We start from the raw sequence: 19,542 nt of genomic DNA, 5'->3' as shown, positions 1-19,542 counted from the left end.
TGGCCTCACTAACACCTCTACCAGCAGCTACCTGGTTTTCCCAGTTGGTCTCGCATCCAGGTACTGACCAGGCTCAGCCCTTCTTAGCTTCAGTGGGAAACCAGTCTTGGGCTACAGGGTGATATAACTGCTGGAGATGTTTATGGATGAAAACACCTCTACTGTACTGGGCACACTCACACAAACATATTCATTTAACTTTCAGGTGATTTGAGTGCTTAATTTGCATAGAAAAAGCAGGTCCCGTGGACGTGTTATTTGGGGCCACAGCAAAAATAAGAAATTGGACGTTTTCGTGTTTTGGGCTCTTGTTCAGCTCTGGAAGGCTCAAGGGCCACCAAACCAACGCTCCTCTCTACGTCACAGTGCCCCCTATCGGAACCCAAAGTTTCCAGAAGATTGGAGAAACTCGAAAATTTCCCTCCAAAAAAACAAAAGGGGTATGTATGCCTTAGATTTTTTTGGGCGGAAAATCAAGTTTCTCCGATCTTCTCGAAACTCTGGATTCCGATAGGGCGAGCGGAGACGTAGATAGGAGCGCAAGTCTGGTGGTTCTAGGACCTTCTGGGGCCGAACAGCATTCGAAAACACAAATATGTACAGATTCCAAATCACGTAATGGGTCCTGGACTGACCCCTGGACACAGTGTTTATAGCAGCCACAGTACAACGGCGCCAGTGCACACACCACAGGACCCACACAGACCACAGGGTGAGCACCCCCTGCTGGCCTCACTAACACCTCTACCAGCAGCTACCTGGTTTTCCCAGTTGGTCTCCCATCCAGGTACTGACCAGGCTCAGCCCTGCTTAGCTTCAGTGGGAAACCAGTCTTGGGCTACAGGGTGATATAACTGCTGGAGATGTTTATGGATGAAAACACCTCTACTGTACTGGGCACACTCACACAAACATATTCATTTAACTTTCAGGTGATTTGAGTGCTTAATTTGCATAGAAAAGGCAGGTCCCGTGGACGTGTTATTTGGGGCCACAGCATAAATAAGAAATTGGACGTTTTCGTGTTTTGGGCTCTTGTTCAGCTCTGGAAGGCTCAAGGGCCACCAAACCAACGCTCCTCTCTACGTCTCAGTGCCCCCTATCGGAACCCAAAGTTTCCAGAAGATTGGAGAAACTCGAAAATTTCCCTCCAAAAAAACAAAAGGGGTATGTATGCCTTAGATTTTTTTGGGCGGAAAATCAAGTTTCTCCGATCTTCTCGAAACTCTGGATTCCGATAGGGCGAGCGGAGACGTAGATAGGAGCGCAAGTCTGGTGGTTCTAGGACCTTCTGGGGCCGAACAGCATTCGAAAACACAAATATGTACAGATTCCAAATCACGTAATGGCCGCCAAATAACTGACCCCTGGACACTGTTTATAGCAGCCACAGTACAACGGCGCCAGTGCGCACACCACAGGACCCACACAGACCACAGGGTGAACACCCCTGCTGGCCTGACTAACACCTCTACCAGCAGCTACCTGGTTTTCCCAGTTGGTCTCCCATCCAGGTACTGACCAGGCTCAGCCCTGCTTAGCTTCAGTGGGAAATCAGTCTTGGGCTACAGGGTGATATAACTGCTGGAGATGTTTATGGATGAAAACATCTCTACTGTACTGGGCACACTCACACAAACACATTCATCTAACTTTCAGGTGATTTGAGTGCTTAATTTGCATAGAAAAGGCAGGTCCCGTGGACGTGTTATTTGGGGCAACAGCATAAATAAGAAATTGGACGTTTTTGTATTTTGGGCTCTTGTTCAGCTCTGGAAGGCTCAAGGGCCACCAAACCAACGCTCCTCTCTACGTCACAGCGCCCCCTATCGGAACCCAAAGTTTCCAGAAGATTGGAGAAACTCGAAAATTTTCCTCCAAAAAAACAAAAGGGGTATGTATGCCTTAGATTTTTTTGGGCGGAAAATCAAGTTTTTCCGATCTTCTCGAAACTCTGGATTCCGATAGGGCGAGCGGAGACGTAGATAGGAGCGCAAGTCTGGTGGTTCTAGGACCTTCTGGGGCCGAACAGCATTTGAAAACACAAAGATGTACAGATTCCAAATCACGGAATGGCCGCCAAATAACTGACCCCTGGACACAGTGTTTATAGCAGCCACAGTACAACGGCGCCAGTGCGCTCACCACACACCACAGGACCCACACAGACCACAGGGTGAACACCCCTGCTGGCCTCACTAACACCTCTACCAGCAGCTACCTGGTTTTCCCAGTTGGTCTCCCATCCAGGTACTGACCAGGCTCAGCCCTGCTTAGCTTCAGTGGGAAACCAGTCTTGGGCTACAGGGTGATAGAGCTGCTGGAGATGTTTATGGATGAAAACACCTCTACTGTACCGGGCACACTCACACAAACACATTCATTTAACTTTCAGTTGATTTGAGTGCTTAATTTGCACAGAAAAGGCAGGTCCCGTGGATGTGTTATTTGGGGCCACAGCATAAATCGGAAATTGGACGTTTTTGTATTTTGGGCTCTTGTTCAGCTCTGGAAGGCTCAAGGGCCACCAAACCAACGCTCCTCTCTACGTCACAGCGCCCCCTATCGGAACCCAAAGTTTCCAGAAGATTGGAGAAACTCGAAAATTTTCCTCCAAAAAAACAAAAGGGGTATGTATGCCTTAGATTTTTTGGGCGGAAAATCAAGTTTCTCCGAACTTCTCGAAACTCTGGATTCCAATAGGGGGAGCGGAGACGTAGATAGGAGCGCAAGTCTGGTGGTTCTAGGACCTTCTGGGGCCGAACGGCAGTCGAAAAAACACAAAGACGTACAGATTCCAAATCACGTAATGGGCGCCAAATAACTGACCCCCTGGACGTACAGGGTTTATAGCAGCCACACTACGGTTTATAGCAGCCACAGTACAACGGCACCAGTGCGCACACCACACACCACAGGACCCACACAGACCACAGGGTGAGCACCCCCTGCTGGCCTCACTAACACCTCTACCAGTAGCTACCTGGTTTTCCCAGTTGGTCTCCCATCCAGGTACTGACCAGGCTCAGCCCTGCTTAGCTTCAGTGGGAAATCAGTCTTGGGCTACAGGGTGATATAACTGCTGGAGATGTTTATGGATGAAAACACCTCTACTGTACTGGGCACACTCACACAAACACATTCATCTAACTTTCAGGTGATTTGAGTGCTTAATTTGCATAGAAAAGGCAGGTCCCGTGGACGTGTTATTTGGGGCAACAGCATAAATAAGAAATTGGACGTTTTTGTATTTTGGGCTCTTGTTCAGCTCTGGAAGGCTCAAGGGCCACCAAACCAACGCTCCTCTCTACGTCACAGCGCCCCCTATCGGAACCCAAAGTTTCCAGAAGATTGGAGAAACTCGAAAATTTCCCTCCAAAAAAACAAAAGGGGTATGTATGCCTTAGATTTTTTTGGGCGGAAAATCAAGTTTCTCCGATCTTCTCGAAACTCTGGATTCCAATAGGGGGAGCGGAGACGTAGATAGGAGCGCAAGTCTGGTGGTTCTAGGACCTTCTGGGGCCGAACGGCAGTCGAAAACACAAAGACGTACAGATTCCAAATTACGTAATGGGCGCCAAATAACTGACCCCCTGGACACAGTGTTTATAGCAGCCACAGTACAACGGCGCCAGTGCGCACACCACAGGACCCACACAGACCACAGGGTGAGCACCCCCAGCTGGCCTCACTAACACCTCTACCAGCAGCTACCTGGTTTTCCCAGTTGGTCTCCCATCCAGGTACTGACCAGGCTCAGCCCTGCTTAGCTTCAGTGGTAAACCAGTCTTGGGCTACAGGGTGATATAACTGCTGGAGATGTTTATGGATGAAAACACCTCTACTGTACTGGGCACACTCACACAAACACATTCATCTAACTTTCAGATGATTTGAGTGCTTAATTTGCATAGAAAAGGCAGGTCCCGTGGATGTGTTATTTGGGGCCACAGCATAAATCGGAAATTGGATGTTGTTGTGTTTTGGGCTCCTGTTCAACTCTGGAAGTCTCAAAGGCCACCAAACCAACGCTGCTCTCTACGTCACAGCGCCCCTTATCGGAACCCAAAGTTTCCAGAAGATTGGAGAAACTCGAAAATTTTCCTCCAAAAAAACAAAAGGGGTATGTATGCCTTAGATTTTTTTGGGCGGAAAATCAAGTTTCTCTGATCTTCTCGAAACTCTGGATTCCGATAGGGGGAGCGGAGATGTAGATAGGAGAGCAAGTCTGGTGGTTCTAGGACCTTCTGGGGCCGAACGGCAGTCGAAAACACAAAGACGTACAGATTCCAAATCACGTAATGGGCGCCAAATAACTGACCCCCTGGACACAGTGTTTATAGCAGCCACAGTACAACGGCACCAGTGCGCTCACCACACACCACAGGACCCACACAGACCACAGGGTGAGCACCCCTGTTGGCCTCACTAACACCTCTACCAGCAGCTACCTGGTTTTTTCCCAGTTGGTCTCCCATCCAGGTACTGACCAGGCTTAGCCCTTCTTAGCTTCAGTGGGAAACCAGTCTTGGGCTACAGGGTGATATAACTGCTGGAGATGTTTATGGATGAAAACACCTCTACTGTACTGGGCACACTCACACAAACATATTCATTTAACTTTCAGGTGATTTGAGTGCTTAATTTGCATAGAAAAGGCAGGTCCCGTGGACGTGTTATTTGGGGCCACAGCATAAATAAGAAATTGGACGTTTTCGTGTTTTGGGCTCTTGTTCAGCTCTGGAAGGCTCAAGGGCCACCAAACCAACGCTCCTCTCTACGTCACAGCGCCCCCTATCGGAACCCAAAGTTTCCAGAAGATTGGAGAAACTCGAAAATTTCCCTCCAAAAAAACAAAAGGGGTATGTATGTATGCCTTAGATTTTTTTGGGCGGAAAATCAAGTTTCTCCGATCTTCTCGAAACTCTGGATTCCGATAGGGCGAGCGGAGACGTAGATAGGAGCGCAAGTCTGGTGGTTCTAGGACCTTCTGGGGCCGAACAACATTCGAAAACACAAAGATGTACAGATTCCAAATCACGTAATGGCCGCCAAATAACTGACCCCAGGACACAGTGTTTATAGCAGCCACAGTACAACGGCGCCAGTGCGCTCACCACACACCACAGGACCCACACAGACCACAGGGTGAACACCCCTGTTGGCCTCACTAACACCTCTACCAGCAGCTACCTGGTTTTCCCAGTTGGTCTCCCATCCAGGTACTGACCAGGCTCAGCCCTGCTTAGCTTCAGTGGGAAATCAGTCTTGGGCTACAGGGTGATAGGGCCGCTGGAGATGTTTATGGATGAAAACACCTCTACTGTACCGGGCACACTCACACAAACACATTCATCTAACTTTCAGGTGATTTGAGTGCTTAATTTGCACAGAAAAGGCAGGTCCCGTGGATGTGTTATTTGGGGCCACAGCATAAATCGGAAATTGGACGTTGTTGTGTTTTGGGCTCCTGTTCAACTCTGGAAGTCTCAAAGGCCACCAAACCAACGCTGCTCTCTACGTCACAGCGCCCCTTATCGGAACCCAAAGTTTCCAGAAGATTGGAGAAACTCGAAAATTTTCCTCCAAAAAAACAAAAGGGGTATGTATGCCTTAGATTTTTTTGGGCGGAAAATCAAGTTTCTCTGATCTTCTCGAAACTCTGGATTCCGATAGGGGGAGCGGAGACGTAGATAGGAGAGCAAGTCTGGTGGTTCTAGGACCTTCTGGGGCCGAACGGCAGTCAAAAACACAAAGACGTACAGATTCCAAATCACGTAATGGCCGCCAAATAACTGACCCCCTGGACACAGTGTTTATAGCAGCCACAGTACAACAGCACCAGTGCGCACACCACACACCACAGGACCCACACAGACCACAGGGTGAGCACCCCTGCTGGCCTCACTAACACCTCTACCAGCAGCTACCTGGTTTTCCCAGTTGGTCTCGCATCCAGGTACTGACCAGGCTCAGCCCTTCTTAGCTTCAGTGGGAAACCAGTCTTGGTCTACAGGGTGATATAACTGCTGGAGATGTTTATGGATGAAAACACCTCTACTGTACTGGGCACACTCACACAAACATATTCATTTAACTTTCAGGTGATTTGAGTGCTTAATTTGCATAGAAAAGGCAGGTCCCGTGGATGTGTTATTTGGGGCCACAGCATAAATCGGAAATTGGACGTTGTTGTGTTTTGGGCTCCTGTTCAACTCTGGAAGTCTCAAAGGCCACCAAACCAACGCTGCTCTCTACGTCACAGCGCCCCTTATCGGAACCCAAAGTTTCCAGAAGATTGGAGAAACTCGAAAATTTTCCTCCAAAAAAACAAAAGGGGTATGTATGCCTTAGATTTTTTTGGGCGGAAAATCAAGTTTCTCTGATCTTCTCGAAACTCTGGATTCCGATAGGGGGAGCGGAGACGTAGATAGGAGAGCAAGTCTGGTGGTTCTAGGACCTTCTGGGGCCGAACGGCAGTCGAAAACACAAAGACGTACAGATTCCAAATCACGTAATGGCCGCCAAATAACTGACCCCCTGGACACAGTGTTTATAGCAGCCACAGTACAACGGCACCAGTGCGCACACCACACACCACAGGACCCACACAGACCACAGGGTGAGCACCCCTGCTGGCCTCACTAACACCTCTACCAGCAGCTACCTGGTTTTCCCAGTTGGTCTCGCATCCAGGTACTGACCAGGCTCAGCCCTTCTTAGCTTCAGTGGGAAACCAGTCTTGGGCTACAGGGTGATATAACTGCTGGAGATGTTTATGGATGAAAACACCTCTACTGTACTGGGCACACTCACACAAACATATTCATTTAACTTTCAGGTGATTTGAGTGCTTAATTTGCATAGAAAAAGCAGGTCCCGTGGACGTGTTATTTGGGGCCACAGCAAAAATAAGAAATTGGACGTTTTCGTGTTTTGGGCTCTTGTTCAGCTCTGGAAGGCTCAAGGGCCACCAAACCAACGCTCCTCTCTACGTCACAGTGCCCCCTATCGGAACCCAAAGTTTCCAGAAGATTGGAGAAACTCGAAAATTTCCCTCCAAAAAAACAAAAGGGGTATGTATGCCTTAGATTTTTTTGGGCGGAAAATCAAGTTTCTCCGATCTTCTCGAAACTCTGGATTCCGATAGGGCGAGCGGAGACGTAGATAGGAGCGCAAGTCTGGTGGTTCTAGGACCTTCTGGGGCCGAACAGCATTCGAAAACACAAATATGTACAGATTCCAAATCACGTAATGGCCGCCAAATAACTGACCCCTGGACACAGTGTTTATAGCAGCCACAGTACAACGGCGCCAGTGCGCACACCACAGGACCCACACAGACCACAGGGTGAACACCCCTGCTGGCCTGACTAACACCTCTACCAGCAGCTACCTGGTTTTCCAAGTTGGTCTCACATCCAGGTACTGACCAGGCTCAGCCCTGCTTAGCTTCAGTGGGAAATCAGTCTTGGGCTACAGGGTGATAGAGCTGCTGGAGATGTTTATGGATGAAAACACCTCTACTGTACCGGGCACACTCACACAAACACATTCATTTAACTTTCAGGTGATTTGAGTGCTTAATTTGCACAGAAAAGGCAGGTCCCGTGGATGTGTTATTTGGGGCCACAGCATAAATCGGAAATTGGACGTTTTTGTATTTTGGGCTCTTGTTCAGCTCTGGAAGGCTCAAGGGCCACCAAACCAACGCTCCTCTCTACGTCATAGCGCCCCCTATTGGAACCCAAAGTTTCCAGAAGATTGGAGAAACTCGAAAATTTTCCTCCAAAAAAACAAAAGGGGTATGTATGCCTTAGATTTTTTTGGGCGGAAAATCAAGTTTCTCCGAACTTCTCGAAACTCTGGATTCCAATAGGGGGAGCGGAGACGTAGATAGGAGCGCAAGTCTGGTGGTTCTAGGACCTTCTGGGGCCGAACGGCAGTCGAAAAAACACAAAGACGTACAGATTCCAAATCACGTAATGGGCGCCAAATAACTGACCCCCTGGACACAGTGTTTATAGCAGCCACAGTACAACGGCGCCAGTGCGCACACCACACACCACAGGACCCACACAGACCACAGGGTGAGCACCCCCTGCTGGCCTCACTAACACCTCTACCAGTAGCTACCTGGTTTTCCCAGTTGGTGTCCCATCCAGGTACTGACCAGGCTCAGCCCTGCTTAGCTTCAGTGGGAAATCAGTCTTGGGCTACAGGGTGATATAACTGCTGGAGATGTTTATGGATGAAAACACCTCTACTGTACTGGGCACACTCACACAAACACATTCATCTAACTTTCAGGTGATTTGAGTGCTTAATTTGCATAGAAAAGGCAGGTCCCTTGGACGTGTTATTTGGGGCAACAGCATAAATAAGAAATTGGACGTTTTTGTGTTTTGGGCTCTTGTTCAGCTCTGGAAGGCTCAAGGGCCACCAAACCAATGCTCCTCTCTACGTCACAGCGCCCCCTATCGGAACCCAAAGTTTCCAGAAGATTGGAGAAACTCGAAAATTTCCCTCCAAAAAAACAAAAGTATGTATGCCTTAGATTTTTTTGGGCGGAAAATCAAGTTTCTCCGATCTTCTCGAAACTCTGGATTCCGATAGGGCGAGCGGAGACGTAGATAGGAGCGCAAGTCTGGTGGTTCTAGGACCTTCTGGGGCCGAACGGCAGTCGAAAACACAAAGACGTACAAATTCCAAATCACGTAATGGCCGCCAAATAACTGACCCCTGGACACAGTGTTTATAGCAGCCACAGTACAAAGGCGCCAGTGCACACACCACAGGACCCACACAGACCACAGGGTGAGCACCCCCTGCTGGCCTCACTAACACCTCTACCAGCAGCTACCTGGTTTTCCCAGTTGGTCTCCCATCCAGGTACTGACCAGGCTCAGCCCTGCTTAGCTTCAGTGGGAAACCAGTCTTGGGCTACAGGGTGATATAACTGCTGGAGATGTTTATGGATGAAAACACCTCTACTGTACTAGGCACACTCACACAAACACATTCATTTAACTTTCAGGTGATTTGAGTGCTTAATTTGCATAGAAAATGCAGGTCCGGTGGACGTGTTATTTGGGGCCACAGCATAAATAAGAAATTGGACGTTTTTGTGTTTTGGGCTCCTGTTCAGCTCTGGAAGGCTCAAGGGCCACCAAACCAACGCTCCTCTCTACGTCACAGCGCCCCCTATCGGAACCCATAGCATCCAGAAGATTGGAAAAATTCGAAAATTTCCCTCCAAAAAAACAAAAGGGGTATGTATGCCGTAGATTTTTTTGGGCGGAAAATCAAGTTTCTCCGATCTTCTCGAAACTCTGGATTCCAATAGGGGGAGCGGAGATGTAGATAGGAGCGCAAGTCTGGTGGTTCTAGGACCTTCTGGGGCCGAAAGGCAGTCGAAAACACAAAGACGTACAAATTCCAAATCAAGTAATGGCCGCCAAATAATTGACCCCTTGGACACAGTATTTATAGCAGCCACAGTACAACGGCGCCAGTGCGCTCACCACACACCACAGGACCCACACAGACCACAGGGTGAGCACCCACAGCTGGCCTCACTAACACCTCTACCAGCAGCTACCTGGTTTTCCCAGTTGGTCTCCCATCCAGGTACTGACCAGGCTCAGCCCTGCTTAGCTTCAGTGGGAAACCAGTCTTGGGCTACAGGGTGATATAACTGCTGGAGATGTTTATGGATGAAAACACCTCTACTGTACTGGGCACACTCACACAAACACATTCATCTAACTTTCAGGTGATTTGAGTGCTTAATTTGCATAGAAAAGGCAGGTCCCGTGGATGTGTTATTTGGGGCCACAGCATAAATTGGAAATTGGACGTTGTTGTGTTTTGGGCTCCTGTTCAACTCTGGAAGTCTCAAAGGCCACCAAACCAACGCTGCTCTCTACGTCACAGCGCCCCTTATCGGAACCCAAAGTTTCCAGAAGATTGGAGAAACTCAAAAATTTTCCTCCAAAAAAACAAAAGGGGTATGCCTTAGATTTTTTTGGGCGGAAAATCAAGTTTCTCTGATCTTCTCGAAACTCTGGATTCCGATAGGGGGAGCGGAGACGTAGATAGGAGAGCAAGTCTGGTGGTTCTAGGACCTTCTGGGGCCGAACGGCAGTCGAAAACACAAAGACGTACAGATTCCAAATCACGTAATGGCCGCCAAATAACTGATCCCCTGGACACAGTGTTTATAGCAGCTACAGTACAACGGCACCAGTGCGCACACCACACACCACAGGACCCACACAGACCACAGGGTGAGCACCCCTGCTGGCCTCACTAACACCTCTACCAGCAGCTACCTGGTTTTCCCAGTTGGTCTCACATCCAGGTACTGACCAGGCTCAGCCCTGCTTAGCTTCAGTGGGAAATCAGTCTTGGGCTACAGGGTGATAGAGCTGCTGGAGATGTTTATGGATGAAAACACCTCTACTGTACCGGGCACACTCACACAAACACATTCATTTAACTTTCAGGTGATTTGAGTGCTTAATTTGCACAGAAAAGGCAGGTCCCGTGGATGTGTTATTTGGGGCCACAGCATAAATCGGAAATTGGACGTTTTTGTATTTTGGGCTCTTGTTCAGCTCTGGAAGGCTCAAGGGCCACCAAACCAACGCTCCTCTCTACGTCATAGCGCCCCCTATCGGAACCCAAAGTTTCCAGAAGATTGGAGAAACTCGAAAATTTTCCTCCAAAAAAACAAAAGGGGTATGAATGCCTTAGATTTTTTTGGGCGGAAAATCAAGTTTCTCCGAACTCCTCGAAACTCTGGATTCCAATAGGGGGAGCGGAGACGTAGATAGGAGCGCAAGTCTGGTGGTTCTAGGACCTTCTGGGGCCGAACGGCAGTCGAAAAAAAACACAGACACACAAATTCCAAATCACGTAATGGGCGCCAAATAACTGACCCCCTGGACACAGTGTTTATAGCAGCCACAGTACAACGGCGCCAGTGCGCACACCACACACCACACACCACAGGACCCACACAGACCACAGGGTGAGCACCCCCTGCTGGCCTCACTAACACCTCTACCAGCAGCTACCTGGTTTTCCCAGTTGGTCTCCCATCCAGGTACTGACCAGGCTCAGCCCTGCTTAGCTTCAGTGGGAAATCAGTCTTGGGCTACAGGGTGATAGGGCCGCTGGAGATGTTTATGGATGAAAACACCTCTACTGTACCGGGCACACTCACACAAACACATTCATTTAACTTTCAGGTGATTTGAGTGCTTAATTTGCACAGAAAAGGCAGGTCCCGTGGATGTGTTATTTGGGGCCACAGCATAAATCGGAAATTGGACGTTTTTGTATTTTGGGCTCTTGTTCAACTCTGGAAGGCTCAAGGGCCACCAAACCAACGCTCCTCTCTACATCACAGCGCCCCCTATCGGAACCCAAAGTTTCCAGAAGATTGGAGAAACTCGAAAATTTTCCTCCAAAAAAACAAAAGGGGTATGTATGCCTTAGATTTTTTTGGGCGGAAAATCAAGTTTCTCCGATCTTCTCGAAACTCTGGATTCCAATAGGGGGAGCGGAGGCGTAGATAGGAGCGCAAGTCTGGTGGTTCTAGGACCTTCTGGGGCCGAACGGCAGTCGAAAACACAAAGACGTACAGATTCCAAATCACGTAATGGGCGCCAAATAACTGACCCCCTGGACACAGTGTTTATAGCAGCCACAGTACAACGGCGCCAGTGCGCACACCACAGGACCCACACAGACCACAGGGTGAACACCCCTGCTGGCCTCACTAACACCTCTACCAGCAGCTACCTGGTTTTCCCAGTTGGTCTTCCATCCAGGTACTGACCAGGCTCAGCCCTGCTTAGCTTCAGTGGGAAACCAGTCTTGGGCTACAGGGTGATATAACTGCTGGAGATGTTTATGGATGAAAACACCTCTACTGTACCGGGCACACTCACACAAACACATTCATCTAACTTTCAGGTGATTTGAGTGCTTAATTTGCACAGAAAAGGCAGGTCCCGTGGATGTGTTATTTGGGGCCACAGCATAAATCGGAAATTGGACGTTTTTGTGTTTTGGACTCTTGTTCAACTCTGGAAGGCTCAAGGGCCACCAAACCAACGCTCCTCTCTACGTCACAGCACCCCCTATCGGAACCCAAAGTTTCCAGAAGATTGGAGAAACTTGAAAATTTTCCTCCAAAAAAACAAAAGGGGTATGCCTTAGATTTTTTTGGGCGGAAAATTAAGTTTCTCTGATCTTCTTGAAACTCTGGATTCCGATAGGGCGAGCGGAGACGTAGATAGGAGCGCAAGTCTGGTGGTTCTAGGACCTTCTGGGGCCGAACAGCATTCGAAAACACAAAGACGTACAGATTCCAAATCACGTAATGGCCGCCAAATAACTGACCCCCTGGACACAGTGTTTATAGCAGCCACAGTACAACGGCACCAGTGCGCACACCACACACCACAGGACCCACACAGACCACAGGGTGAGCACCCCTGCTAGCCTCACTAACACCTCTACCAGCAGCTACCTGGTTTTCCCAGTTGGTCTCCCATCCAGGTACTGACCAGGCTCAGCCCTTCATAGCTTCAGTGGGAAATCAGTCTTGGGCTACAGGGTGATATAACTGCTGGAGATGTTTATGGATGAAAACACCTCTACTGTACTGGGCACACTCACACAAACATATTCATTTAACTTTCAGGTGATTTGAGTGCTTAATTTGCATAGAAAAGCCAGGTCCCGTGGACGTGTTATTTGGGGCCACAGCATAAATAAGAAATTGGACGTTTTCGTGTTTTGGGCTCTTGTTCAGCTCTGGAAGGCTCAAGGGCCACCAAACCAACACTCCTCTCTACGTCACAGTGCCCCCTATCGGAACCCAAAGTTTCCAGAAGATTGGAAAAACTCGAAAATTTCCCTCCAAAAAAACAAAAGGGGTATGTATGCCTTAGATTTTTTTGGGCGGAAAATCAAGTTTCTCCGATCTTCTCGAAACTCTGGATTCCGATAGGGCGAGCGGAGACGTAGATAGGAGCGCAAGTCTGGTGGTTCTAGGGCCTTCTGGGGCCGAACAGCATTCGAAAACACAAAGACGTACAGATTCCAAATCACGTTATTAATGGCCGCCAAATAACTGACCCCTGGACACAGTGTTTATAGCAGCCACAGTACAACGGCGCCAGTGCGCACACCACACACCACAGGACCCACACAGACCACAGGGTGAACACCCCTGCTGGCCTCACTAACACCTCTACCAGCAGCTACCTGGTTTTCCCAGTTGGTCTTCCATCCAGGTACTGACCAGGCTCAGCCCTGCTTAGCTTCAGTGGGAAACCAGTCTTGGGCTACAGGGTGATATAACTGCTGGAGATGTTTATGGATGAAAACACCTCTACTGTACCGGGCACACTCACACAAACACATTCATCTAACTTTCAGGTGATTTGAGTGCTTAATTTGCACAGAAAAGGCAGGTCCCGTGGATGTGTTATTTGGGGCCACAGCATAAATCGAAAATTGGACGTTTTTGTGTTTTGGACTCTTGTTCAACTCTGGAAGGCTCAAGGGCCACCAAACCAACGCTCCTCTCTACGTCACAGCACCCCCTATCGGAACCCAAAGTTTCCAGAAGATTGGAGAAACCTGAAAATTTTCCTCCAAAAAAACAAAAGGGGTATGCCTTAGATTTTTTTGGGCGGAAAATTAAGTTTCTCTGATCTTCTTGAAACTCTGGATTCCGATAGGGCGAGCGGAGACGTAGATAGGAGCGCAAGTCTGGTGGTTCTAGGACCTTCTGGGGCCGAACAGCATTCGAAAACACAAAGACGTACAGATTCCAAATCACGTAATGGCCGCCAAATAACTGACCCCCTGGACACAGTGTTTATAGCAGCCACAGTACAACGGCACCAGTGCGCACACCACACACCACAGGACCCACACAGACCACAGGGTGAGCACCCCTGCTAGCCTCACTAACACCTCTACCAGCAGCTACCTGGTTTTCCCAGTTGGTCTCCCATCCAGGTACTGACCAGGCTCAGCCCTTCATAGCTTCAGTGGGAAACCAGTCTTGGGCTACAGGGTGATATAACTGCTGGAGATGTTTATGGATGAAAACACCTCTACTGTACTGGGCACACTCACACAAACATATTCATTTAACTTTCAGGTGATTTGAGTGCTTAATTTGCATAGAAAAGCCAGGTCCCGTGGACGTGTTATTTGGGGCCACAGCATAAATAAGAAATTGGACGTTTTCGTGTTTTGGGCTCTTGTTCAGCTCTGGAAGGCTCAAGGGCCACCAAACCAACACTCCTCTCTACGTCACAGTGCCCCCTATCGGAACCCAAAGTTTCCAGAAGATTGGAAAAACTCGAAAATTTCCCTCCAAAAAAACAAAAGGGGTATGTATGCCTTAGATTTTTTTGGGCGGAAAATCAAGTTTCTCCGATCTTCTCGAAACTCTGGATTCCGATAGGGCGAGCGGAGACGTAGATAGGAGCGCAAGTCTGGTGGTTCTAGGGCCTTCTGGGGCCGAACAGCATTCGAAAACACAAAGACGTACAGATTCCAAATCACGTTATTAATGGCCGCCAAATAACTGACCCCTGGACACAGTGTTTATAGCAGCCACAGTACAACGGCGCCAGTGCGCACACCACACACCACAGGACCCACACAGACCACAGGGTGAGCACCCCCTGCTGGCCTCACTAACACCTCTACCACCAGCTACCTGGTTTTCCCAGTTGGTCTCCCATCCAGGTACTGACCAGGCTCAGCCCTGCTTAGCTTCAGTGGGAAACCAGTCTTGGGCTACAGGGTGATATAACTGCTGGAGATGTTTATGGATGAAAACACCTCTACTGTACTGGGCACACTCACACAAACACATTCATTTAACTTTCAGGTGATTTGAGTGCTTAATTTGCATAGAAAAGGCAGGTCCGGTGGACGTGTTATTTGGGGCCACAGCATAAATAAGAAATTGGACGTTTTTGTGTTTTGGGCTCCTGTTCAGCTCTGGAAGGCTCAAGGGCCACCAAACCAACGCTCCTCTCTACGTCACAGCGCCCCCTATCGGAACCCAAAGTTTCCAGAAGATTGGAGAAATTTGAAAATTTCCCTCCAAAAAAACAAAAGGGCCTTAGATTTTTTTGGGCGGAAAATCAAGTTTCTCCGATCTTCTCGAAACTCTGGATTCCAATAGAGGGAGCGGAGATGTAGATAGGAGCGCAAGTCTGGTGGTTCTAGGACCTTCTGGGGCCGAACGGCAGTCGAAAACACAAAGACGTACAGATTCCAAATCACGTAATGGCCGCCAAATAACTGACCCCCTGGACACAGTGTTTATAGCAGCCACAGTACAACGGCACCAGTGCGCACACCACACACCACAGGACCCACACAGACCACAGGGTGAGCACCCCTGCTGGCCTCACTAACACCTCTACCAGCAGCTACCTGGTTTTCCCAGTTGGTCTCCCATCCAGGTACTGACCAGGCTCAGCCCTTCATAGCTTCAGTGGGAAACCAGTCTTGGGCTACAGGGTGATATAACTGCTGGAGATGTTTATGGATGAAAACACCTCTACTGTACTGGGCACACTCACACAAACATATTCATCTAACTTTCAGGTGATTTGAGTGCTTAATTTGCATAGAAAAGCCAGGTCCCGTGGACGTGTTATTTGGGGCCACAGCATAAATAAGAAATTGGACGTTTTCGTGTTTTGGGCTCTTGTTCAGCTCTGGAAGGCTCAAGGGCCACCAAACCAACGCTCCTCTCTACGTCACAGTGCCCCCTATCGGAACCCAAAGTTTCCAGAAGATTGGAGAAACTCGAAAATTTCCCTCCAAAAAAACAAAAGGGGTATGTATGCCTTAGATTTTTTTGGGCGGAAAATCAAGTTTCTCCGATCTTCTCGAAACTCTGGATTCCGATAGGGCGAGCGGAGACGTAGATAGGAGCGCAAGTCTGGTGGTTCTAGGGACTTCTGGGGCCGAACAGCATTCGAAAACACAAAGATGTACAGATTCCAAATCACGTAATGGCCGCCAAATAACTGACCCCTGGACACAGTGTTTATAGCAGCCACAGTACAACGGCGCCAGTGCGCTCACCACACACCACAGGACCCACACAGACCACAGGGTGAACACCCCTGCTGGCCTCACTAACACCTCTACCAGCAGCTACCTGGTTTTCCCAGTTGGTCTCCCATCCAGGTACTGACCAGGCTCAGCCCTGCTTAGCTTCAGTGGGAAACCAGTCTTGGGCTACAGGGTGATAGGGCCGCTGGAGATGTTTATGGATGAAAACACCTCTACTGTACTGGGCACACTCACACAAACATATTCATCTAACTTTCAGGTGATTTGAGTGCTTAATTTGCATAGAAAAGGCAGGTCCCGTGGACGTGTTATTTGGGGCCACAGCATAAATAAGAAATTGGACGTTTTCGTGTTTTGGGCTCTTGTTCAGCTCTGGAAGGCTCAAGGGCCACCAAACCAACGCTCCTCTCTACGTCACAGTGCCCCCTATCGGAACCCAAAGTTTCCAGAAGATTGGAGAAACTCGAAAATTTCCCTCCAAAAAAACAAAAGGGGTATGTATGCCTTAGATTTTTCTGGACGTAAAATCAAGTTTCTCCGATCTTCTCGAAACTCTGGATTCCGATAGGGGGAGCGGAGACGTAGATAGGAGCGCAAGTCTGGTGGTTCTAGGACCTTCTGCGGCCGAACGGCAGTCGAAAACACAAAGATGTACACACACACTGCTATCTCAAACACGGAAAGGCTTCTTCGTGACTTCAACAGAATCTGCAAAAAAGCGAAAAATCACATATTTTGAAAAAAACCCACTTCCTTCTCATTTTGCTCAAAAGTAGAGCTGCCGACTTGTGTCCCTGGTTCCTGTAATGGGTCACATTTGTGTCCTGATACTTCATAAGAACAAGCGCACACACTCTCACGCTCTCTCTCTCTCACACACACACACACACACACACACACACACACACACACACACACACACACACACACACACACACACACACACACACACACACACACACACACACCATCATCAAGCTTCGTTCGGGTTACGGGAGCCGTCTGTGGCGCTGCCGTTTTGTGTTTAGACAAGAGATCAACAATGTCACTAAAGAAGTGTGTCTTTAGCTCCGCCCACTGCACGCCTCCATGAGCTTGGCTGTTTTCAGACAGAATCAGTACAGTGTATCTGTCTTTTATAAATATTATAAACTAAAGACTTTTGGGAAATATAAAGGATCAACCCTACTCTAGAGATACTCAAGATTAACATGAGACTGGCAGAAACTGTGTGTGTTATGGACCCTTTCATTTTTATCAAAATGAGTCTTGCGAGGGCAGCTGTTTCTAATCCAGTACCTGTGGTAGATGGCGGCTCCGGTGAGAACCATGGAATAGTCATTGGTCCATTTGGAAGTGTAACCCCAGCGCTCTTTATTATTGTCCCAGAAATGACTGCGGGCTGGATATCCCACAATTCTCTCTGGGAAACTCTGCCACACCGTGAAGGCAAAGTCCACCTGCAAGGAAACATTGAGCTGGAGTTAGAAAACACTCGCCAAATCGGCACTACAACGAGTAAAACCGAACAACTGAATAAAGAATGAAAGCTTTTTCAGACACAAAAAAGACACACATTTGTTTTTGTGAAATGTGGGGACATTCCATAGGCTGTAATAGTTTTTATACTGTTCAAACTGTATTTTCTATCCCCTTACCCCTGCCCCTAAACCTAATTCTCTCTCTCTCTCACACACACACACACACTAAACCAATCCATCAGGAAACATTCTGCATTTTTCTTTCTCAAAAAACTCCTCCTGTATGATTTATAAGCCTTTTTAAAAGTGGGGACATGGCCTCATATTTTACCCTCTCCTATAATACCTGTGTCATAATACACGTGTGTCCTGATATTTAAGAAAAACAAGCACACACACCCACACTCAAAGCAGACACAAAGACACACGCACACACACTCAAAGCAGACACAAAGACACACACACACACACACACACACACACACACACACACACACACACACACACTCAAAGCAGACACAGACACACATTCAAAGCAGATACAAAGACACACACACACTAAAAGCTACCAGCTGAGAAGATGCCCTCCTTTTTCTAAGATCAAAGCTTTTAAACAAATAATTACTGAAACACATCAATAGTGTCAGCGGCGGAGCTGAAGTCAGCAGTGAACTGAACCACACACACATATACACACACTCTGAGACCTCGCTTTAACCCCACCGCCTCACATGCAAGTCTCCAACTACATAAGCAGGGTTCAAGACAGAAAGAGTAATTGTAGTTTTCCTGCAGTGTGGTGGAGATAACACACGATTAAAGATATGATTTCCAGACGAGAGGAGAGCGTTTGACTTCAGCTGACTCTGCTGCCTGTGATAAGGGACCGCCATTCCTGGATGCAGAATTTGTGGCTGAAAAGACGAGTTTAATCCGAGAGGAGTGAGATCACAACCCTGCCCAAACGATAAGGCTCTAGGGTTACGGATCCGACATCTACACTCATGATTAGGGTTGGGTAGCCTGGATGCCAGCCGAGCTCAGCCCCGCCCACAACATTTTTAGGTTGGGCGGTTCGGTCTGGATCCATAGAGGAGTAATTATGCCTGAACAGAAACTGACCAATGAGATCATCAGGGCGGGCTTTAGACGATGACGGACAGATGATCAACAGAAACTGACCAATGAGATCATCAGGGTGGGCTTTAGACGATGATGGACAGATGATCAACAGAAACTGACCAATGAGATCATCAGGGTGGGCTTTAGACGATGATGGACAGATGATCAACAGAAACTGACCAATGAGATCATCAGGGCGGGCTTTAGCCGATGATGGAGAGATGATCAACAGAAACTGACCAATGAGATCATCAGGGCGGGCTTTAGATGATGATGGACAGATGATCAACAGAAACTGACCAATGAGATCATCAGGGCGGGCTTTAGCCGATGATGGACAGATGATCAACAGAAACTGACCAATGAGATCATCAGGGCGGGCTTTAGCCGATGACGGACAGATGATCAACAGTAGCGTAATCATCACGTCATCAAAGCTGCTTGGATTATATTTGTTCAAATCTTAAACGGAGAGCTTGTTTGTATCTGCATCACCTTCACTATTTCTCTCAGTAATGATGATCATGTTGGGTAAGTACTCTGTGTATCATCAAATTCTTTTATTTTTTTACAACACCGGCAAAGTACGTTTATTCCAGCGCACGCGCAGACAGGGTTGTCAAGTTTTTACATCAAAACCCGCCAACTACAGCCCTAAACAATAGCTTCTCTGGGGGTTCTCCAGGAAAAAAAATGCCGTTTGTGGGGTAAAATGTGTGTTATTTTGGCAAGGTTGCTGCTAAAATTCACACTCATGGGTCTATATATCACATAATAGTTGCTTCAACCCGCGGGAAAAAAT

General features: G+C 48.1%; 2 protein-coding genes across 2 annotated transcripts in view; one reads left to right on the top strand and one right to left on the bottom strand.

The window, feature by feature from the left end:
• med30 (mediator complex subunit 30) overlaps window positions 1-19,542 on the top strand; it is a 198,683-nt gene that overhangs the window by 42,767 nt on the left and 136,374 nt on the right. The window lies entirely within an intron of this gene.
• ext1b (exostosin glycosyltransferase 1b) overlaps window positions 1-19,542 on the bottom strand; it is a 153,039-nt gene that overhangs the window by 7,339 nt on the left and 126,158 nt on the right. The window contains exon 9 of the mRNA XM_067425085.1: window positions 17,437-17,597. Within this exon, the coding sequence (XP_067281186.1) occupies window positions 17,437-17,597 (161 nt within the window). The remainder of the gene's footprint in view (window positions 1-17,436; window positions 17,598-19,542) is intronic.

The sequence above is a fragment of the Pseudorasbora parva genome, chromosome 19 (assembly GCF_024679245.1).
Source record: "Pseudorasbora parva isolate DD20220531a chromosome 19, ASM2467924v1, whole genome shotgun sequence".
Taxonomy (NCBI): Eukaryota; Metazoa; Chordata; class Actinopteri; order Cypriniformes; family Gobionidae; genus Pseudorasbora; species Pseudorasbora parva.
Note: the sequence above shows the minus strand (reverse complement) of the source record. Positions and strands in the feature narration are given on the sequence as shown.